Genomic DNA, 23099 nt, shown 5'->3' on the forward strand with positions numbered 1-23099 from the left:
AGATGGTATTAAATTTTTTTTGGGGGGGGGGAAATAATTTAATCAGTGGAATGAGTTGCCTCCAGAGGTTGCAGGTGCTGCAATGCTGGAGGTTTTTAAGAAGAAAGTGGACAACCGTTTGTCTGAAATGATAAAGGCTTTCCTGCTTGAGCAGGAGGTTGGACTAGAAGATCTCCAAGGTCCCTTCCAACTCTGTTGTTCTTTTATTCTGCTTCTGCTAGCCAAACAGAATAGGAAATGCTTTGCAAAAGGGAGAGAATGATAAATAATAATAATAATAATAATAATAATAATAATAATAATAATAATAATAATAATAATTTATTAGATTTCTAGACCACCCCCTCTCCCCGGAGGGACTCGGGGCGGTGTACAGGAATAAATTTAAAAACCATATAAACAATCGTATACATAGCTAAAAATCAAATTAAACAACCTCTGTACAAATTTATAAAAATTAAAAACAGACCATAAAACCAATCATAAAATTTAGAAATAAAACTGAGGTGGGAATGGTGGAATTAGGCCAAGCCGGCTAGCTGGAACAGGTGGGTTTTAAGTTTCTGATGGAATGAGCGGAGATCTGTAGCCATTCTAATGTTGGGGGGAAGGTCATTCCAGAGGGTCGGGCCCATCACAGAGAAGGCCCTTCCCCTAGGCGTCGCCCGCTGGCACAGCCTAGTGGACGGCACCCGGAGGAGTCCCTCTCTGTATGAGCGAATCGGTCGAAGGGATATATAATCACCTAAGGGGGTGAGATACAAGATTGCATCCTGTACTCTACCACTTTTTCTCTTCGTCCTCTCATAGGGAATGAGTTTCTTCTAGATGTCTTCCTGCTACAAGTGGTAGCAGAGGGCTAAAAGCAAGAAACAAAGAGACCATGTCTCAGATTTTTCAAATTGCTTAAAAAGCACCAAGCTCTTATGGCAATTAATGACTCACACATTTCAGTACTCCGATAACCTCATGTGCCCAGATGACAAGACAACTTACCAGGTTAACATATAGCAGGGCTAAACATCTATAAAGACCTTCTTGTGTTCTATCCTAGTTTCTGCATCTTTTTTGAAGGCAAAGCATTGAAGGTTCTCATTAAGTTGACAGTAGAGCAATTACTTTTTCCTTACCCGCTCCCCTGCAAAATGGGAATTACTAGATAAAACCATTCATAATTCAAGAAGCTTTTCCTTCTTCAGACACCTAAAGATTATTGCCTCTTCACACAGCGTGGTTTTTTCACTATGAAAGAAGAATCGGAGAGAATTTGTTCCTCACTTTTTTTCTGAATTTTAAAAAAAAAGTGATTTGGCTCTTCATACACGGATTGAAATAAATTATTGTTTATTTTTCCTTCCATGCACCATAAAGGTTTATACAAGGGTAGAACATTCCAGAAGGATGAAATTTTTGGAGCCTAAGTAGCAAAGCTTTGCATGATCAGCTTTTCCTCACTGACACTTTGTCCGTGACCTCATTCAGCAACTAAAGAATAGCATGAGGACAATCTAGCCATTGGGGAAAATTCAGCTCCTCACTCACGTAATACTGTAGGTCAGCAGGATGGGGAGAAGATGGACTCAACAAAGCAAAGCACAGAAGAAATATAGATGGTTTCGTGTAAAATAAATGCTAAATGTCAAAGCACAATTCTAAGTATTGTATTTTAAACTTTTTAACATTTTTTTTTCTAGTCCATGTATGAAAGACAAGGGATTGCTGTGATGCCACCAACAGTACCCGGAAGTCCTCAAGTCCCATTTCTGGGTGTGCCACGAGGTACAGTAAGAAGACAAAAATCAATAGGTAAGATATTATATGCACATCAGTAAGGAATACAAACTTTTTAAATAATAAATTAATATTATATGAGAATATCAATGTTTGTCTTTAACCCTGACTGATTATTAGCTGGAACTAATTTTTTTTTTAAATATCATAATGGATTGTGATGATTAGAACCTTAGTTAACACAATGAAAGAACTAGTTTTTGGTGTTCTGCTGGAAAATGTTATGCAATCCTAAGCAACCTCTTTTTCTGATTCATAGTTAACTTCTAAGTTTCCAGCATGAAATTAAGAATCTCATTCAACATTTAGCAGCCTTAATGCATCGGTCCTTATAATATTTGGATAAACATTTCACAGTTCCTCTAAATTATGCTTTTTTTCATGCATTATGAATTGTTTTATTTTCTTTCATGCAGAGCAACCTGTTCCTTAATGGCTGCAAAAATACATGTTTTTAAGTGCTTCATTTTCTTTTTAATTTTGCATGATCTCTTTTTTATGCATGCTTTAGAAAAAGAACAACTGTCTGCAGGAATTTACAGAGTTCAGTACACAAAAGATAAATTAAAAGTCCCTGTATCACATTCTAGTACAGGGAAATACTACAATAGACATATTATAAAAATATATGATGCACAGTATAAATAATATTACATTTATTTTATATATGATTATGTTGGATTGAAAAGAAATGACAATTTAAACATTATATCTTTTTTTTAAAGGGGTAACAGAAGAAGAGCGGCAATTTTTGGCTCCTCCCATGCTCAAATTTACTAGAAGTCTATCAATGCCAGATACTTCAGAAGATATTCCCCCTCCACCACAGTCTTTACCTCCATCACCACCACCTCCTTCTCCTTCTCTTTACAACTCTCCCAAATCTCCGGTATCTAGAATGTATGGCACAATTAAGCCTGCTTTTAATCAGAATCCAGGTTCAAAGATAGCTGTTTCAGGTAGGTCTGAAAACATGGGGACTGTGATCAGAGACAGAGGCATGTATTACCGGAGAGAAATGGACCGTTATTCTCTAGATTCTGAGGATTTATACAGCAGAAATGCCGCAACTCAGGCCAACTTCAGAAACAAGAGAGGTCAAATGCCAGAGAATCCTTACTCAGAAGTTGGAAAAATAGCCAGCAAAGCGATGTATATTCCAGCCAAACCAGCCCGACGGAAGGGAATGCTAGTGAAACAGTCTAATGTTGAGGACAGCCCGGAAAAAACTTGCTCCATTCCTATTCCAACCATTATTGTGAAAGAGCCATCTACCAGCAGCAGTGGGAAAAGCAGTCAAGGAAGCAGCATGGAAATCGACCCCCAGTCTTCAGAGCAACCAGGACAGCTGCGACCCGAAGACAACTTGACGGTCAGTAGCCCCTTTGCAGCTGCCATTGCTGGAGCAGTGAGGGATCGAGAGAAAAGATTAGAAGCCAGGCGCAATTCTCCAGCTTTCCTTTCCACCGATTTGGGAGATGAGGATGTTGGATTAACCCCTCCAACTCCACGTATGAGACAGTCTAAGTTTAGCGATGAGGGGCTCTTTGACAACGAAGAGGGCTTCCGGCAGCTTGTGTCGCCATCTCCTATCCCAGCACCTAGAGAGACTGAAAATATTTTCAATGGCAGCGAATCAAATAACCAAAATGACACAAGGACACCAAACTCTTCAGTCCAAACCACGAGTTCTGAAAACAGTGCATTGACAACCCCAAATGCTGGTTTAGATAATTATGTTCATCCCCTGACAGGAAAAATACTGGACCCCAGTTCCCCTTTAGCCCTTGCCCTCTGTGCCAGGGACAGAGCCATGAAAGAGCAAAGCCAGCCGATTCCAGGGAAAGGAGACTCCAGCAAAGCAGATCTTAACAAACCTCTTTACATCGATACAAAGATGAAGCCCAGCACTGAAGCCCCGTTCCCAGCAACAGCTACCATTGCTAGGCAAAATACACGTGGCCTGCTAAGGCGCCAGGAGACGGAGAATAAATATGAGACGGATGCAGCAAAAGAAAGGAGGTCTGAGGAGAAAAAGAACATGCTAATCAATATTGTGGATACCTCACAACAAAAGTCAGCCGGTCTGCTTATGGTTCATACGGTGGACACAGCACAAGCCAGCGATAACCCTGAGAAAGAAGAGAAAAATGCCGAGGTGGAGGTGAACGTTGAAAAGCCTCCGTCAGAGATGCAGGAAGAGACAGAAGCAGAAGAAAGTGGATTGGATGACCCCGGCCTGCTTCCGCCACCATCCCCAGCCTGCAAAACAATTGTAGCTGTTAGCTCCATTGATGATCCAATTATTTTGCCATTCCATATTCCTCCTCCCCCTTTAGCTTCAGTTGATCTTGATGAAGACTTTATCTTTACTGAGCCATTACCCCCTCCTTTAGAGTTTGCTAACAGTTTTGATATTCCTGATGACAACTCAGTCCCAGCCTCTATCTCGGCCTTAACAGACTTGGTCAAACAGAGAAAAAACGGAACTCCACCTGCTTCATTTAACCCTCTCCAGCCCTCAGATTCATTAGACGGTAAGAAATCGGGGGGTCTTTCAAACTGTTTGCCTCCCTCATTTTTGCCACCCCCTGAAAACTTTGATAATGTCCCTGACTCTGGGATTGAAGAGGTGGACAGCCGAAGTAGTAGTGACCATCAACTAGAGACAACCAGCACTATCTCAACTGTATCCAGCATCTCTACCTTGTCCTCTGAAGGTGGTGAGAACTTGGATACTTGTACAGTCTATGCAGATGGGCAAACATTTCTGGTGGACAAACCCCCAGTACCTCCTAAGCCAAAAATGAAGCCCATAATCCACAAAAGCAATGCACTTTATAAAGACACGCTCATTGAAGAAACTGTGGATAGTTTTGTTATTCCTCCTCCAGCCCCGCCTCCTCCTCCAATCAGCGCACAGCCCAGTATGGCTACAGTTGTACAGCAAAGGACCTCTAAGCTCTGGGGTGATGTCACAGAAATTAAAAGCCCAGCTCTCTCAGGCCCAAAGGCAAATGTTATTAGTGAACTGAACTCTATACTGCAGCAAATGAACAGAGAAAAATCCTCAAAGCCAGGAGAAGGATTGGAGTCCCCTCCAGGGACAAAAGTTGCCAGTCTCAGCACAAGGTAAATGCAATCCCCAAGTTTTTAAAACATTTCTATTGCTTGCCAGTTTGAACTTATCTTGCTTTTGCTGCACACTGAGACGTAATTGTACTAGATCATATGTAAATATAATAATTCCAATATGCTCTCTTTTTCCATTCCTATCTATTGAAAAGTTAAATGCATAGATAAGCTAGCTTTTCCCCTTACGAACGTAGATACAGTGCATTCAGAAAGTATTCAGACCCCCTTCGTTTCAACTTTGTTATGCTACAGCCTGATTCTACGGTTCTTGAAATTCATTTTTTTCCCTCATTTATCTACACTCAGCACCTCACCATGACAAAGTGAAAATGGAATTTTAGAAATGTCTGCAAACATTAAAAAGAAAAGAACTGAAATATCGCATTGGCTTCAAACCCTTCACTCAGTACTTTGTTAAAGCACCTTTGGCAGCAATTAGAGCAGAGGTGTCAAACTGGCGGACCACAGGTAAGATGTGTCACGCGCAGGCCACAGCCACCCCAGCTCCGTGAAAGGAAAAAAAACGTCGTGATATGTCAGGTGACAGCAACGTGATGCTGTGAGTTTGACACCCGTGAATTAGAGCCTCAATTTTTTTGGGATATGACATGGCAAGCTTTGACCTCCAGGCTTTTGCTCTGCTACAGTACGCATTGTCAGCTGTGAGGCCTTCTATAGGGAGGTGTGCGCTTTTTCAAATCCTGTCCAATCGATTTAATTTACCACAGGTTGACTCCAATCAAGGTGTAGGAACATATCAGCAATGATCAAGAGAAAGGGGAGGCACCTGAGCTAAATTTCAAGTGTTGTTGCAAAAGGTCTGAATATTTATGCCCATGTGATATTTCAGGTTTTTTTTCTTTTTAATAAATTTATGGACATTTCTAACATTCTGTTTTCACTTTGTCATTATGGGGTACCGAGTGTAGATTAATGAGGAAAAAAATGAATTTCAACAGCTATAGAATCGGGCTGCAGAAAAACAAAATTGATAAAAATGAAGAGGGTCTGAATACTTTCTGAATGCAGTGTAAACACAGCTAGAGATATAAAATATGTAAGTAGAGGCTGGGATCCTAGGGTTTAATTTTATGCATAAATCAAAGTTTTTCTGATTCATACTACAATCCAGAACCTGATCCTGAAAACCTAAGAGCTCTTTGGAATATCATGGAGTGATGTGAAAGATAATGGGGAAATTATAATCCCACATGAGCATACAGAAATGTTTTCTAATCATACCTGAGGCTGTTTACAAAGAACATTTGTATTTTAACTATGCTACTACCCACTACAAAGTAACTTGTTTATAATACCAGGTATGTATTTATAGCTGTGAAATGTTTATTTTACAGGTGTAACTATCTAAGAACTACCTACTTGCTACCCAGTGGTGGGTTTCAAAATTTTTAGAACCTCTTCTGTAGGTGTGGTCTGCTTTGTGGGAGTGGCTTGCCAGCCATGTTACTGTGTGGGTGTGACCAACTTGTAAAACGTGGTGAAACTCACTTAACAACGCTCTTGTGCTTAGCAACCAAAATGTTGGCTCAGAAACTGGCATTTGAAGCACGCAAGTCTTAAAGCTGTCAAGTTACAAGACCTTTGAACCCCTAACCCTTTAGAAAAAAAAACCAGGGGTGTTCAAACTTGACAGCTTTAAGACTTGTGGACTTCAACTCCCAGAATTCCTCCTCTTGCTCTTCATCTTGATGATATGCGGACGGGTGGGGGGAGGGAGCTGGAACCGGTTCCAAACGGCACTGTAGATTTGTGGAACCTCTTCTATAGAAGATATTAGAACTGGCAAGAACCAACCCCTGTTGCTACCTAAGAACTACATACTTGCAAAAATGATCCACTGCTTCTTTGCTTGTTTGCTTATTTCTTAAGGCATTTAAGAAACCAGGTCAATCGTTTTAACCAGGTCAATTGTTTTAATTTATACAATACTTGCCATGCCTCCAAATTTGTTCCCTGGTCTCTTCTGCCATCACCAGCATGTTTCTGTACACACACAGAACCGTTTACAGTCAACTGTGCATGCGCAGCAACACACAGCGGGCGCATGAGCGAGCAAAGCGAGCAGTGATCACGCAAAATGCCCTCTCAGCAAACGGGTAGTAAACCAGTTAGGAACCCACCACTGGTTTACATGTTTTAGAAAACTTGAGTTGTGTTTTACTATGATAGGAACTCTTAATTGATCCAAAGGTAGCTATACCTTCTTATTTATATATTGTTCTGTAATCGAGTAAGTTTTTAAAAACACTTTTCTTGCTTTAAGGAAAGAAACAAGACTTTAAAAGAATAAAAATGGTTAAAAAGATACAAGAAAGTGTCTATAATGCATAGAAAGCAATGTGGTGTTTAAACACAGCATTACATTTTGATCACATGAAATAATATTATTTTGATGTCCAGCTTAATACGCATCATCAATTCAGGATTGTAAATTCAGTATCATATTATCTTTCCATCATAAACATGTTTCCCTAATCCCATGCCTTGTAAATTCTTCGTTCTTTATATTTGTATATATTTATATTCCAATTTTGGATTTGAATTTCAAGTTCACATTCATGTGTTTAAGCCACATTGGGAAATATTGTATAAAAATAATAATTTCTTAGTTGCTAGTATATGAAGTGTAATGTTTAAAAAAATCAAAATATTGGTGATTTATTAAAACATAATCATTGTTTACTTTATCCCAAACATCCTTGATAATGTTAAAACATCTTTTGCTGTTTCAATCAAGAAGCCAATAATTTACTACATCCTTCTCATTCTGAATTCCCTGCTTTATGCAGTTTAGTATATATTCAATACTAAGTATAGAAAGGGATTTGAGTTCCTGTTTAACTGACATAAAACCTTGTATAATTATTGTGTAGGTTGTTTTATGTATATGTACTGAAAAGTGCCTTAGTGTTTCTGTTCATCTGTTTTATAAAAATTGTTATTTTAATAATGATGTATCTAAATGTCATCTTGAATCATTACAATTGCTTTTTCTTAAAGTAATTGACAAAATTTCTACCACATGAACAATTATTGCAGTAGAGCTAATACAGCTTTTATCTATCCCTTCAACTAAATATTTATATACAAAAAATAATCAAGTCAGGAAGAAATATGGCATGAAGTTGGGGAGGGAATATGTGTTCGCTGCAAAGAATTTGAATCACATATATCTACCAAACTAGACTCTAATATATAAGCTTGTAATGCTTTTAATGTACAAAAGTTATATCTATCTGGAACAAGCTAATGAAATATCTAAAACCTGATAAAATCTTCAGACATAGGTATCTGATTCACAGACAAATAAAAAGTTATTCAAAACACATGAATAGGATGACAGTCTACTTTTAGGGACAAATTTGCACCCTGGTGGAGTATAGCTATCCAGTGCTGATGCTGGACATTCACTAAAACTTCGGTGGCAAGGACAGTTCTTTAACACTTACCTGATTAATGGCTTACCTGGTGGAAAGAGCCCTGGCAAAGTCTTATCCCAAGATAAAACAGTGTTAGTGTTTGCTGCCTGTGCTGAAACATTTTGAAATATACTTTCTTAAAACCAGTGACGTGCGGTGAGGTTTATGGCTGGTGAGGCTGGTGATGTCATCCGGGAAGCGGGGAATGGGACCATGTGTGCTGGAGGCTGAGGCTGCCTCAGCCTCCTGCACACGTGGTCCCATTCCCCGCCTTCCTGAGTCAACATGAAGGGGACCGCAGAGCACGAGCCGCGGGACAGCGGAGCGCGCTCCTCCTGCACACGTGGCCCCATTCCCCGCCTTCCTGAGTCAAACTGAAGGGGACCGCGGAGCACGCTCCGCGGTCCCCTTCATATTGACTCAGGAAGGCAGGGAATCGGACTACATGTGCCTTTTCCCTTTTCCCTTTTTTTTTCTCTTCATAATGAGAGCGGTGAGGCTCTGCCTCCCCTGCCTCCCCTGACCGCACGTCCCTGCTTAAAACGTATTTTTATATTGCTTGCATTCTAGTAACTGTTTCCACCTTGGCAGCCACATGTCTAACAAATAATTAACTAAATAGCGAATAATCTTACAATTAGAAGTTTGCCTAGTCTTCTACTATCTTCACTGCATTCTTTGACCAGTGATAGGACACTATTTTGACTATCTTGCCTCAGTTGTATTTGACATCAACCATTAACTGAGCAAGCTGTTAAGTTGGCAGAGGGCCCACTTTTTGGAATGCATATCACTAGGGTTGAAACAAGCCCTCTCTTCTTTACAGTTTAGAAAGGAACTCAAACTCATATTTTTCCTTTCAATATTTCTGTTTTAATGTTCCTATTTCATTTCTGTTACACTTTAATGTTCTTTTTATTTGCCTTTGCTGAAAGCAACCCAATGCCTTTCTTGGTTTTTGACATATAGTTTTCTATGTAAATAATAGGAACATGTGGTGAAAATGGGTTTTAAGAAATATTGAGTGAGGTATACATGCTGTATATATAGCACTGGAGAAAGGAAAGCAATTTGAATCAAAGGAATAGGAGGAATGTACGAAATAGTAGAAAGGAAATTAACTGCTTAAGGATGACAAAACAGCAGAGAGATCGTTGACAGAGAACTGAAAGCCATGCAGTTAACGGGAATAGAGCTCCTCCCAAACTGGTACATGACAGATTTATTGAGATTACTGGTTCTCATATTCCTAGCTAGTGTGTCCACTAGAAATGTAATTTGCATGAAAAGATAAATAGCAGAAGATAGCAGTTAATGTTTAATATGCTCTTCTGAATAAAATCTCTGAAAGACCATGAGTATCAGTTGCTACCGGTATTCTTAACTACTCAGACTCACCTGTCTGTGAGTTGGGTGGCCATATAAATTAGTTAAATAAATAAAGCCCATTTTATAAATAAAATTTCCCTTGACATTTAAAACTTAAAAGGCAAGTAGCTAGGAATATTTAATATTTCGAGTCTGGTGGCACAGTGGTTAGTATGCAGTACTGCAGGCTAATTCTGCTGACTGCCGGCTGCTAACAGTTTGGCAGTTCAATCCTCATCAGCTCAAGGTTGACTCAGCCTTCCATCCTTCTGAGATTGGTAAAATGAATACTCAAATTTTGGGGGGCTATAGGCTGATTCTGTAAATCTCTTGGAGAGGGCTGTAAAGCACTGTGAAGCAGTATATACACGTGAAACTCAAAAAAATTGAATATTGTGCAAAAGTTCATTTATTTCAGCAATGCAACTTAAAAGGTGAAACTAATATATGAGATAAGACTCATTACATGCAAAGCAAGATAGTTCAAGCCGTGATTTGTCATAATCTACCATCTCAGAAAATTAGAATATTACATGCAATCAATAAAAAAAGGATTGTACATAGAAAAATATCGGATCTCTGAAAAGTATAAGCATGCATATGTACTCAGTACTTGGTTTAGACCCCTTTTGCAGCAATTACTGCCTCAATGTGGTGCGGCATGGAAGCTGTCAGCCTGTGGCACTGCTGAGGTGTTATGGAAGACCAGGATGCTTCAATAGCAGCCTTCAGCTCTTCTGCATTGTTCAGTCTCATGTCTCTCATCTTTCTCTTGGCAATGCCCCATAGATTCTCAATGGGGTTCAGGTCAGGCAAGTTTGCTGGCCAATCAAGCACAGTAATCCCACAGTCATTAAACCAGGTTTTGGTGCTTTTGGCAGTGTGGGCAGCAGGCAAATGAAGTCAGCATCCCCATAAAGCTCATCCGCGGAAGGAAGCATGAAGTGCTCCAAAATCTCCTGGTAGACAGCTGCGTTGATCCTGGTCTTAACGAAGCACAGTGGTCGAAAGTCCTGTTGCTCAGTGGTCCAAAGTCCTCTTTTCTGATGAGAGCAACTTTTGGCAGAAGCACCAAAACCTGGTTCAATGACCGTGGGATTACTGTGCTTGATTGGCCTCTTCATTCTTCCTCCATACTCCTTGGTTTCAAAATGAGATGCAAAAGTTGCTCTCATCAGAAAAGAGGACTTTGGATCACTGAGCAACAGGACTTTGGACCACTGTGCTTCATTAAGACCAGGGTCAATGCAGCCGTCTACCAGGAGATTTTGGAGCACTTCATGCTTCCTTCTGCAGACGAGCTTTATGGGGATGCTGACTTCATTTTCCAGCTGCCCACACTGCCGAAAGCACCAAAACCTGGTTCAATGACTGTGGGATTACTGTGCTTGATCGGCCAGCAAACTCAGAGAATCTATGGGGCATTGCCAAGAGAAAGAAGAGAGACATGAGACCGAACAATGCAGAAGAGCTAAAGGCCGCTATTGAAGCATCCTGGTCTTCCATAACACCTCAGCAGTGCCACAGGCTGATAGCTTCCATGCCACGCCGCATTGAGGCAGTAATTGCTGCAAAAGGGGCCCAAACCAAGTACCGAGTACATATGCATGCTTATACTTTTCAGAGGTCTGATATTGTTCTATGTACAATCCTTGTTTTATTGATTGCATGTAATATTCTAATTTTCTGAGATGGTGGATTTGGGGTTTTCATGAGCTGTAAACCATAATCATCACAATTATGACAAATCACGGCTTGAACTATCTTGCTTTGCATGTAATGAGTCTTATCTCATATATTAGTTTCACCTTTTAAGTTGCATTACTGAAACATGAACTTTTGCACAATATTCTAATTTTTCGAGTTTCACCTGTAAATCTAAGCAACAAGTGATAAGTACCCAGGGTTGTCCATGTCAGGCATATCTTCTGCTCACTTTCCTGCTAATTAAAGATGTTGGCAAGAACTACCTGAGAACAGTTCTCAGTTTTTTCTAGTTGTAGAATGTGGGTGGCTATGGGTGGCATGTGTTTAATTCTCCCATGAGGCTTTTGGGGTGTGAGAAAGTGTAACTACACTAAGAGCAATGTGAAGAATTAGAAAGCAGATCTAGCCATAGATTTTGAGGCAATTGGTAGCCCAGCTTATAGCACCAAGGAGAAGGCACAGTGCTGAAGTCAAAAAGTTCACAGGAATTATCTATGAAAGACCAAAATCTGTTGCTATATCTGTTATTATTGATGTAATAATCATAATCGATATTGTATTGGTGTAGTGACTGCTACTCTACCTTAGTTCAATGCAGATTGTGCAACTATATTAAATTGAACTGAATTGAATTTTATTTGGCCAAGTGTGATTCAACATACAAGGAATTTGTCTCCAGTACATATTGTTAATATAAATAAAATTTAGAATAAGTTTGCATTTTATAGATAGAACTCATTTCTAGATAATCTCATAGACGGTTAGTGAGCATCACTGTGATTCACTGGAACTCAAAGTTTGCAAAGTTTGTTGCAAAGGACTGCAGCTGTAGTCTTCTCAGAAGGTAATTCCATTGGTAATTAAATCTCTTGCCTGGGAAAAAGAAAGAAAAGACCTCAATTTAAGTGACATTGATTGCACTTAGTATGCCATCTGCTGTCTGATAATCCTGTTCTTGCTGTTTTTCTCTTCCTTGATCATTTCATCTCCAATAGCGTGATTTAGTGAACAAAGTTCACAGGTTTTCACATCTTTCATTGCATTTAATGGAAGTTTCATGTGAGAATTTAGATGGAATTTGCTTTGAAATTGATAATGTTCTGGGAAAGAATTCTTGGTATTTTGACATAGCTTTATAGTCTTCTTACAACTTCTGGCATGAATGATTCTGACAGGTGTTTCATAAAGCAACCTTTCACAGCCAATGTTTGAGGCAGCAAGGATGGCATTCCTTCATGGCTTGGTGTGGCTGGATCAGAGAAGACTTGGGAAGACTTCCAAGCAGCATCACTGAACATTTGAGAGGAACAGTCTCCTTGATGTACGAACTGGCTACATGCCCATGGAATTATTTGCCTGATCCTTGTGGCTGTGTTTGTTTGCTGCTTCAGCTGTAGCAATAGCAATAGCACTTAGACGGATGTACTGCTTCTTAGTGCTTTACAGCCCTCTCTAAGTAATTTACAGAGTTAGCATATTTCCCCCAACAATCTGGGTCCTCATTTTACCAACCTTGGAAGGGTGGACAGGTGAGTCAACCTTGAGCCTGGTGAGATTCGAACTGCCAAATTGCAGGCAGCCGGCAGTCAGCAGAAGTAGCCTGCAGTACTGGATTCTAACCACTGCACCACCAGGGCTCTTGAAAGACTTTCTTAGAAGAAAGTCCAGCAAACCTTAAAAACTGTATCACATAGTGGAAAGAACAAACTAGAACTAAGGAGAAATTTCCTGACAGAACAATTGATCAGTGGAACAACTTGCCTCCAGATGTTATGAATGCTCCAACACTGGAAGTTTTTAAGTGGAGATTGAATAACCATTTGTCTGAAATAGTATAGGGTTTCCTGCCTGAGCAGAGGGTTGAACTAGAAGACCTCCAAGGTCCCTTTCAACTCTGTTACTTTCTTCTAGTCTATTCTAATGTATGTCTTTGGCTAATATTGAAGATGGCTTCTGGTTTACATCCTTCCCTATTTACAAATCTGCCTTTTGCACTTGAGAAAAATAACAGTAAAATCTGTCAGAATCTATGTTAATGAATCCATTTAATTAATATGAAATATTATTGCAGCTTACAAAAATATCTCATCTCAGAGGAACAAATTATAGCAAATGACTATAACTATTCAGATGCTGCTTCTGTGTTGTTGTTGAGATTCTATTTACTCAGCATTTCACTCTAATGATTATAAGGCTCATAAGCTACTCAGAAATCTCTATGGCAGTGTTGGCAAACCTTTTCAGCACCGAGTGCCAAAATGGGAGTGCGTGTACGTGTGCCAAGAAACTGAGCTTCCAGTTTCTGGCGCGCTGGTCTTCATGTGTGCATGTGTGTCAGAAACCAGAAGACCAGGTGACTGACACGCATGCGCACACCGGAAACTGGAAGTTCAGCTTCCTGGTGCACGCATGCATGCTGGGGAACTGTTCTTCCGGTTTCCGGCACTCCCGCCTGTGCAAAGACTTGCTGGTTGGCGGAAACCAGAAGAGCAGCAGGAGATGGCTGGCGTTCCCAGAGAGATGGTTCTGTGTGCCACTTCTGGCACACATGCCATAGGCTCGCCATCACAGCTCTATGGTTTAAAATTTTAGTTATCTTGGATAGGTAGCAGAATAACAGCGTTAGAAGGGACATTGGATAATTTCTAGTCCAACTTCCTGCTCAAGCAGGAGACTCTATACCATTCCAGACAAGTGGCTATCCAGTCTCTTCTTAAAAGCCTCCAGTGATGAAACAACCACAACTACTGAAGGCAAGCTGTTCCAATTGTTAACTATCCTCACTGTTAGGAAATTTCTCCTACGTTCTAGGTTGCTTCTCTTCTTGATTATTTTCCATCCGTTGTTTCTTGTCTTGCCTTCTAATGCTTTGGATAATAGGTTGACTCCCTCTTCTTTATTGGAACACTGCTATCATATCATCCCTAGTCCTTCTTTTCATTAGACTAGACATCCCAATTCCTTTAACCGTTCTTTGTATGTTTCAGCCTCCAGCCCCTCTAATCATCATTGTTGCTCTTTTCTGCATCCTTTCCAAAGTCGAAACATGTTTTTAATAATGTGGTAACCAAAACTGGATGCAGTATTCTAAGTATGGTTTTACTAAGGCTTTATAAAGTAGTAATAACACTTCATGTGATCTTGATTCTATCCCTTTGTTAATGCAATGTAGGATTACATTGGCTTTTGGGGCTGCTGTCGCACACTGCTGACTCATATTTAAGTGATTGTCTACTAGGATTCCTAAATTCCTCTCACAGTTATTGGTTGTATTCATTCCATGACCATGTAATATTTATTTTGTATTGTTTTAATTGCTTTTAATTTATTTTTATGTTTCATGATGTTGAGATGGGTGGTTGTGACTGTAGAAATCAAATAAATACAGTTTCTCATATTTATTAAATATTTGACAAAAGATTCAGATTCACTCATAGCAAATGGTGATCACACAATCACAGTCTACTATGATGGTTGCAAACACTGTCAGTTGCAAAGTGCCCAAAATTTGATCATGTGATCACAGGGATTCTGTGATAGTCATAAGTACAAGAACCAGTCATCAACTTATTTTTTCAGCACCATTGTAACTTTGGGTAGTCATTAAACAAGGTGAGGGCTATTTATATTTTATAAATATTTTTTTAATTTATATAAATTTAAAATTTTATAAAATATAAATATTTATTAAAATATTTATATTTTCTTGCTATAGTTTTGTTTATAATAATTTGTAATTATTTTATCTCTTTTCCTTGCTGCATCACTGGGTTTATTTATATTTACAGAATACAAGCAATACATTACTACAAGCCATCTTTTACATTTATTTATAAATGCAGCCAGTTGGGCATCACATCTCCTTACTTGGTCCCTGGTCATTGTTGGATCACTTGCTAAGCTTATTTTCATGCAAGCTTTTCTTCCATTGTCTCCTGGTCTCATTGTATTCATCAGTGTTCATTTCCAACTATTTCATGGTTCAAACCTATTCACATATCATAATCAGGAAATATGCAATACATTTTCTCAATGACTGCTGAATTAAATATGCAGCCCAACATATGTAAATCTCCCTTGAACTTCCCAGATTTTTCTCATTTTTGCCTCTGGTGTCCTTTTAGTGAGAATTTTGCCAAACACCTTTCTAGATACAACTAACCACTTAATCCCACTGTTGTTTTTGCATTCAGTCTTGTTATCTTTCCCTTTAAATGGGGAGCAGAACCACATTTTGTTAAATTTTAGTAACAGCATTCTGTTTAATATTAAACAAGATGCTAGTTCTTCCACAAGAAAATGATATATTTTTAGGTCCCTTTGGTTATGCCAATTACATCTTACCATTTCCCAGTATTCTTATAATATATATGTGTTTCTTTTAATTGGTGTTTTTCTTGGATGTTAACATTTCTAGGTATATTTGAATTCTACTGTTCAAAGTATCTAGCATTCCCATGTACATTTTAAAAATAGTATTTAGGAAATTCCTTCACTTCAGCGTCATCTCAAATTATATCACTTTTTAAAAAAAGTTTCCATTCGCCCTGTTAAGAGACTTTTGATTTAGTCCTCTTCTCAACCCCTTTCAAAGCAATTTTTAAATTTCCTTCAAATCACCTATGGTGTATGTTTTACTAACTTAAGGTTTCAAACTCGTTTCCTCTGCTTCATATCCAGAATGTTCAACTGGTATTAAATATTAGAATTTTCTTTCTAAAAACATGCCAATGCTTTTCTGCAATATTTCAAGCTATATATAAATTTACTGCTATTCTGTATGTTTTACAAAGCTTGTGGCATATATTTTATAATTACTTCTTAATTTGTATCTTGCTGTAACCTCTTATACATATTGCAAGTTCCTTCCTACGACACATGTGTAGTAAACAAAAATTACATTAGGATAACAAAAGTGACATTTAATTTGGGTGATTGTATCATATTGTTTGGTTTCTGAAGAACCTCTAAACCAGGATTGTCAAACTGGTGTCCCGCGGGCCAGATGCGTCATGTACAGGCCACACCCACCCCAGCTCTGCAAATGAGAAAAACATCATGAAACATCATGTGACGGCAACATGACGCAGCAAGTGACACCCATGCTCTAAACGCCTGATTCTGTTTGACAAGCATTTAATGGCCAGACAACTGAGGATGTTAATAGCGTATTTAAGATAATAGCCTTTAGTTTTTAAAACTTTTAGAAGTTCATGAAATTGATACTGTTGTTTTTATAAAGTTGTATGTTCTTATAATGTGAGTATATTACTTTTAATATGAAATAGTATAAGGAGAGTAATGACTTTAAAAAAAGTTTTTCATTCATTTTTATTTCAGGAGCACAGAGGTCATGAGCACAGTCTCAGGTACTCGGAGTTCAACCATCACTTTTACCGTTCGGCCTGGAACTAGCCAGCCCATCACACTTCAGAGCAGAGTCCCAGACTATGATAGCAGGACATCAGGAGCCAGACATGCTCCAAGCCCAGTGGTTTCACCAACAGAGATAAGTAAAGACATCCTGCCTGCTCCTCTGACTGCTGCTGTTCCAGCTGCATCTCCTTCTCCGACTCCTTCTGATGTTTATAGCCTACCCAGCCAGCCTCCTTCCGGAGACCTCTTTGCTTTGAATACAGGGCGCAGCAGGTCTCCTTCTCCCTCAATATTGCAACAGCCAATCTCAAATAAGCCTTTTACAACTAAACCTGTCCACCTGTGGACTAAGCCAGATGTGGCAGATTGGTTGGAAAGTTTAAACTTAGGTGAACATAAAGAGACCTTTATGGATAATGAAATAGATGGCACTCACTTACCAAACCTTCAGAAGGAAGACTTGATAGACCTTGGAGTGACTAGGGTTGGTCACAGAATGAACATAGAAAGAGCCTTGAAACAACTATTGGACAGATAAGAATGGTTGGTCTCGCCTCACAAACCTTTGTTATAAATAGAGATAGGCTGGTATCAAAACACCCCAAATGCCTTGGCTCCCCAAGAGTAGCACCAAATTAAAAAGCATCCATTAGATTGCAAACTTATGTCCAAAATCAATTCCATGTCAATCCACATTAATGGGACCAAATATTCTAAGAATGGATAGGGAAATAAGAGAGAAGAATGGAAATAATTGTGAACTTTAAAAAAACCAAATTTGTAAGCTCCAACCATATTGATATTATCGCAAACGTTTATACTTTAATTGCTGGTACACACACAACTACTCCTTCTTCAATCTATGGATTGGTTTTTCTGCTAGAAATGCCCTTCTGCTTTAAAAATAATGTGTCACCTCTTTTTGATTAAAACCCACAGGTATTTCTCCATGTACTAGAACATGTATTGTCCAGCTCTTTTTACAATCTGCTTTCATATGACTAATATTTCATATGATTGTTGGACTCAGTCCCATTGTTGTGGTCAGACAATTTCTCCTTTCAGTTTTTCTAAACTGATTCTTGGTTAGTTCTGCCACTTAATTTTTCTGCTAACATACACTTTTTTCATGATGTATTTACTGATTTTTGAAAAACTTCTATACATTCACAGCATTGCCAGAATGTTTTTAAAAATGTCAGATGTTTTTGGCTAATTATTATGTTGATTTGTTTGGAAGTGAAATTAGCTTTTGTCATCCAGTGTAATTCTGTTATTTGACTTTTAAGATTTTATTTTTCCATTTATGTTTAGTGCCTTTCCAAATTGCCGGATAGTTACTAGGCATGCTTTTTATTTTTCATTTATAATGTAGTATAATGTGTGAAAGCTATGTAAGAGATCTTAGCTGCCTAAAATAAAAGTAAAAATATTTGTAAGAAATTGGAATTGAAGATATCTGTGCATAGAAAGATGGTAGTTCAATTAAGATCTTTCCCACATTTCTTTGTGATTGACTGGGATAATAGGTAAGTAATTCAGGGTTATATTTTCAAAATACCAATCATTCATCAAGCCTGTTTTAATTTCTCTCGTATAGAATTGAGTTGTTTGGACAATATTGCACAAGACTTTTTCTTTGAGATGGAAACAGGTATCAGGATTAGATGTCTTCTCTTTTTACAAGCGCATCAGCGAGTGTGGGTTTTTTTTGGGGGGGGGAGTGATGTTTGGCTTCCCAAAAAGAATTAAGTTCTAGTTTTTAAAGAACTGTGTTTTACGTAAAGGTTACTTTTGCTGGATCAAAGTGATCACATGTGATAGTGGATTTTATTACCATTGTGATCCCCCTAGTATCATAGAAAGAATAGAGAATTTTCCTTCTGCAATTTTGTATGTGGATGCACAAATCAATGCACAAGCTGCAGTCAACAGTAACTGCATAGAGGTGGCTTCTTTACCTCCGAGAAGGTCTTTGGATCTTTGACCTGCTTATTCTTTCCTGCTTAAGAAAACCAGCTGTGGATGAATCTGCATGTCACAAGCCTGTTTACTTATGGAAATGGATTTCAATCTTTAGTGCTTTATTGTATTAGGAAGATGTTGCCTGGCATCTATAAGAAATATGAAATGAAAATTATCAATAAGAGTACATGCTACAGAAGTAGTTTTATGAAAACAGTAGGTACCTATTATATATGCAAGGGGACAATTTTTCTAAAAAATGGAGATCAAGGGTTTCAGCCTAACAATAATGTTTTGCTTAAAATTAAACTACAGGATTGTTCTGTGCTTCCTTTCCATACAAACTGCTGTGTTTTAGAAGAACCCACTTAGCTTGCAAATTAAAGACAAGAGAAGGTTGAGACAAAATCACATTCAGAACTGTTTCCCAAAAAAATTGAGTGGATTTTTAAAAGCATGGTCTTTTGGCAGACATGTATATTTTCAGATTTGGTGGCTTCTATGAAATTTAGAATACTCTCTTCCCACCATAAATAATCCACATTAACAATGTTGTTGGTTCACAGCGCCATGAACAATTTCACCTGTACATGTGAGGTTGCTTAATAATTTAATGGAAGGCATCTCAGTTCATTTTTTAATATGTCCCAGCCTATCTCTAATTATAATTTTATTTTCTCATAACTGAATGTCTAATTTGGGGCCCGCAACAGCCCTAGGATTAGTACATTGAAGTTCAGCAATTTCAATACCTTTCTTTACTGCAAGTTTAAATAGTTGTACAGATAGTTTATAAGCACAATATTTTAAGAATATAAGTGGCTGGTCTACTGGGCAGCCTTTGTGCCACTTCAGTGCTAGAAATTAAAAAAAAACTTTTGTGGTTTACTACTATTTCTGTGGAATAAGTATTAAGTCTTGACCTTTTTAAATCAATATCATTTGGATGCATCTGAACCAGCAGAGCTGTGTTATATTTTCTATCTTTGCTAAAACTTCTCCAGATGATGTGTCTCCTCAAACATGGTAACAATCAACAATACTTGGGTAATTATTAAAAAGAAAAAAAATAGTCAGTTCCCATCCCTTCCTTCCACTATCAAAACTGATCATTTAAGTTATTGTCACTTAGACCCTTTTCAGATTTCTTTCAACATTTGCATACTCCAAATGGATTTGTAATTAAAATCAAGTTTTAGTGCAAAAACTTTGAAATATTGATACAACATTGTATCTAGAGGACAATATTCACATATTTGATAGCAACACATTTTTTTCTTTTGATGGGGGCAGGGGCAGCAGGGTGTAAAGTAAGATGATTTTGACATCATTGTCTTCCATTTGGTGATAATGCAGAAATCAGTAAATAAAGCATAATACCATGCTCCTTTTTATTTCTTTGAGTGCAGTTGGTGTTACCTCTATAATGTGCCAGAAAATGCATTAGGACAAGTGATAAAAGAGAAAAAAGGGGGGAAATTACTTTTAAGCTGCTGTTAATCATAATATTTTACTGTTTAATATATAATGTTTGTTAACAAACTATTGTGATGGTACCCCCTTTCTTAAGAGAGGTCTCTTGCCCATGTATCTTTTCAGGCACTTAAATAGTGAGTACGATATAATTATTAGAGAAGATTTTAAACATCAAGGAGCTAATGAAATGATTTATTTTTTAAATAATGTTGTATGATCTAGAGTAATAGGGGCCTGCAAGGAATTGCTTTATATCAAGAAAAAACACCTTTGGCAAGCTGAAATAGTCTTTAGCTTTGTTTGATGGCTTTATAATAGAAAGCAATAGTAAAGGATGCAGAATTATCTCCTAGCTGGCATTTTGATCAATACTGAAAATGTCAGGAGCAGATTGGCCCTTTTAATGTTATGCTACTTTGATGGTGCAAAATACAGTGATTAAAAATAATCTTGTTATGATATTCCAGGTTTTAGGAACAACTTTTGTTTATATACTGTAATTTAATAAATTGCATTTACATGCTTAGTTTCTGTAATATTTGTGTATACAATACCAAAATCACACAAGATGTAAATTGTGTATAACTGCACAGACTCCTTTCCCTAGGTGTCTAGTTTTGATTCATATATTATAAAATGACTAGATGTGACTGTTGATTTACAGAATTTACATATCACAGAAGCTAGCTCTTTGTGGTACCTAAGTTAATAAAAGTGATTTTTCTGAGTTCCTTTACAAATAAGCATTATCCAGTTGATCTGGCAATGACTCTGTGTATGAGCCTAAAATAATGATAATTTTCTCATTACATCTTTGTTTTTTCTTTTTTTAGAGAGTAATGTTTTTGCTATGGTTTGTGAAACAACTATGTTCACGTTATCTATGTTGCTGTAATTTTTTGTGCTTTAACTCCTCTGATTTCCAACTGATTAAAACAAATCAAGCTCCTGTAACTTGCACTTTCCCTGATCCTTACTATTCTTGTATGGCAACCAAAATTACTGTAAGAAATAAATATCATATTGCACTAAGGTTGTGATTCTGATTACAAAGAGCAAATCCAGTCTGCATTTTTTTTTATTTCTAAAAAAAGTTGCCAAACTTTCCACTTAACATTAAACTGTTTAAACTTCCTTTTTTTAAAACTTTGTCTGTGATTTCCATGGAATTTAGAATTAAAGTTCTCTGAAATTGATCCAGAATGAATTACTATTCCAGAATGAGAAATGCATTATAAAGTGCACAATAGAAAACATGTATATATCTTGGACTGATTTGTTTTCTTGTTTTATCAGAAAAATTTTCAGCAGCAGCAGGATTCTGAACTTCTGAAAGGATTATCATCATTTCAAGTGACCATTAATATAGTGAACTGGTGAAACATTTATTGAAATAAAAGGTTAAAGGAGGGGAAAAAAGACCTGGATCCAGAATTTTTATTTATTTAAAATGTATTTCATTTATAAGCCTAACTAATAATAATGGATACCACCAGTGTATCACCAGCAGAGATGGCTCCCTCTCTTCGTCATATTCTCTAGTTTGAGAAAGAAAGCATTGCCTAAAAGCTATCAAAATTAACCAATTTGATCAGCTGCCTCTCCGCATGAAAGCATAATATATTTCTACAAGGTTGAATGGACCTAATCTCTCTGCCCCTTCTTTGCAATTATCTTTTGACAGATGGGCTTACTTATATGCATGAAAGTGATGTTGTTGTTAAGACTGTACTTGCTGCTAGGATTTTGTAATGAAAGTAAGTTATACATCTGGTTTGTAGGTAATTTAGGTTCCGCTAATACCTAAGCAAGGTTTCAAATTTCTTTCCCACTGTAAAAGCATATTTAATTTTTACAATTATCCAATCTTTTCTGCGGCTCTAAACAGTTTATGTGCTAAATGATCCTGTCAGGAGAGCCTTTAGTTGTACCACTTTCCATGAACAGAGGAGCTTTGATTTATTTTGAAATTAACATCCTTTCCAAGTAATTTTCAATACATTTGAATAACTGGAATAACAGACGAGATCTGCGTATCTTCTTTCTTGTTAATGTTTAATTTAATTTAATTATCCTTACCACCGAGAGGTATTGTTACCTTTATATAGCTAGAGATATACTTCCACTGGTTTGGGTTTGTTTTTTTTTACATATCCACAGCTTCCCTATTCCAAAACCATCAGGGCTATGTGCTCTTCAAATTTAATAACTTTCCTGAAATAAACCTGATTTAAACAAATTGTTTCTTCTAGTTCTTCTATTTCAAGAGGACAAGGCTTAGGTCAAGATGGTTCTCAAAAGTGGTGCCTTAAGTTGTATACGGATATAACAGGAAAAACAAACCAAAGTACCCCGTGTAACTCTGGTGTTTTGAACTGAACTGTAAGAAATAATGTAACAAAAATGTACTTTTAAATTCAAAGGGCCAATTTAGCATCAGTGCATCATAGTAATAGCACCTTGTTCTTTTTAGCAAAGGATTCTTTCAGTGGACATCTTTAGAAAAAGGTCCAGATTGTTTCATGTTTGGAAAAAGTTCAATTCAATTCTTTTCAGTATTAAAACAATGATTTGATGAATCATCAAAGCATTTTAAATTCAATAAATGTGTAGGTGCTCACATTAATAAATTATATTTAACACCCTGCAGTGTGCCTGGACTAATTTATGTACTTCGATGATAGAAATGCAATAGTGTGTCTGTCATGTGCCAAGCCAGAGATCATTGTTTTTTAAATTTGGTAATTTTGAAATGAGTAGATTTCAACTCCCAGAATTCCCCAACCAGCATCTTAAAGGTACCATGTTTGAAAAATGCTGCCTTAGTTAATTATACTCTCT

General features: G+C 37.6%; 1 protein-coding gene across 7 annotated transcripts in view; it reads left to right on the forward strand.

Moving 5' to 3' along the window:
* Nucleotides 1–22851, forward strand: part of SHANK2 (SH3 and multiple ankyrin repeat domains 2) — a 367712-nt gene extending 344861 nt beyond the window's left edge. For 4 of the 7 annotated variants that reach the window (XM_081934542.1, XM_081934546.1, XM_081934543.1 and 1 more), the window contains 3 exons: nt 1695–1806; nt 2517–4923; nt 16782–22851. In XM_081934542.1, coding sequence (XP_081790668.1) covers nt 1695–1806; nt 2517–4923; nt 16782–17355 — 3093 coding nt within the window. In that variant the 3' untranslated portion in view covers nt 17356–22851. The remainder of the gene's footprint in view (nt 1–1694; nt 1807–2516; nt 4924–16781) is intronic. The other 3 variants (XM_081934547.1, XM_081934545.1, XM_081934548.1) reach the window with 1 other exon arrangement.
* The last annotated feature ends 248 nt before the right edge of the window (nt 22852–23099 follow it).

Source organism: Natrix helvetica, assembly GCF_964273705.1.
Source record: "Natrix helvetica genome assembly, chromosome: 1".
NCBI lineage: Eukaryota > Metazoa > Chordata > Lepidosauria > Squamata > Natricidae > Natrix > Natrix helvetica.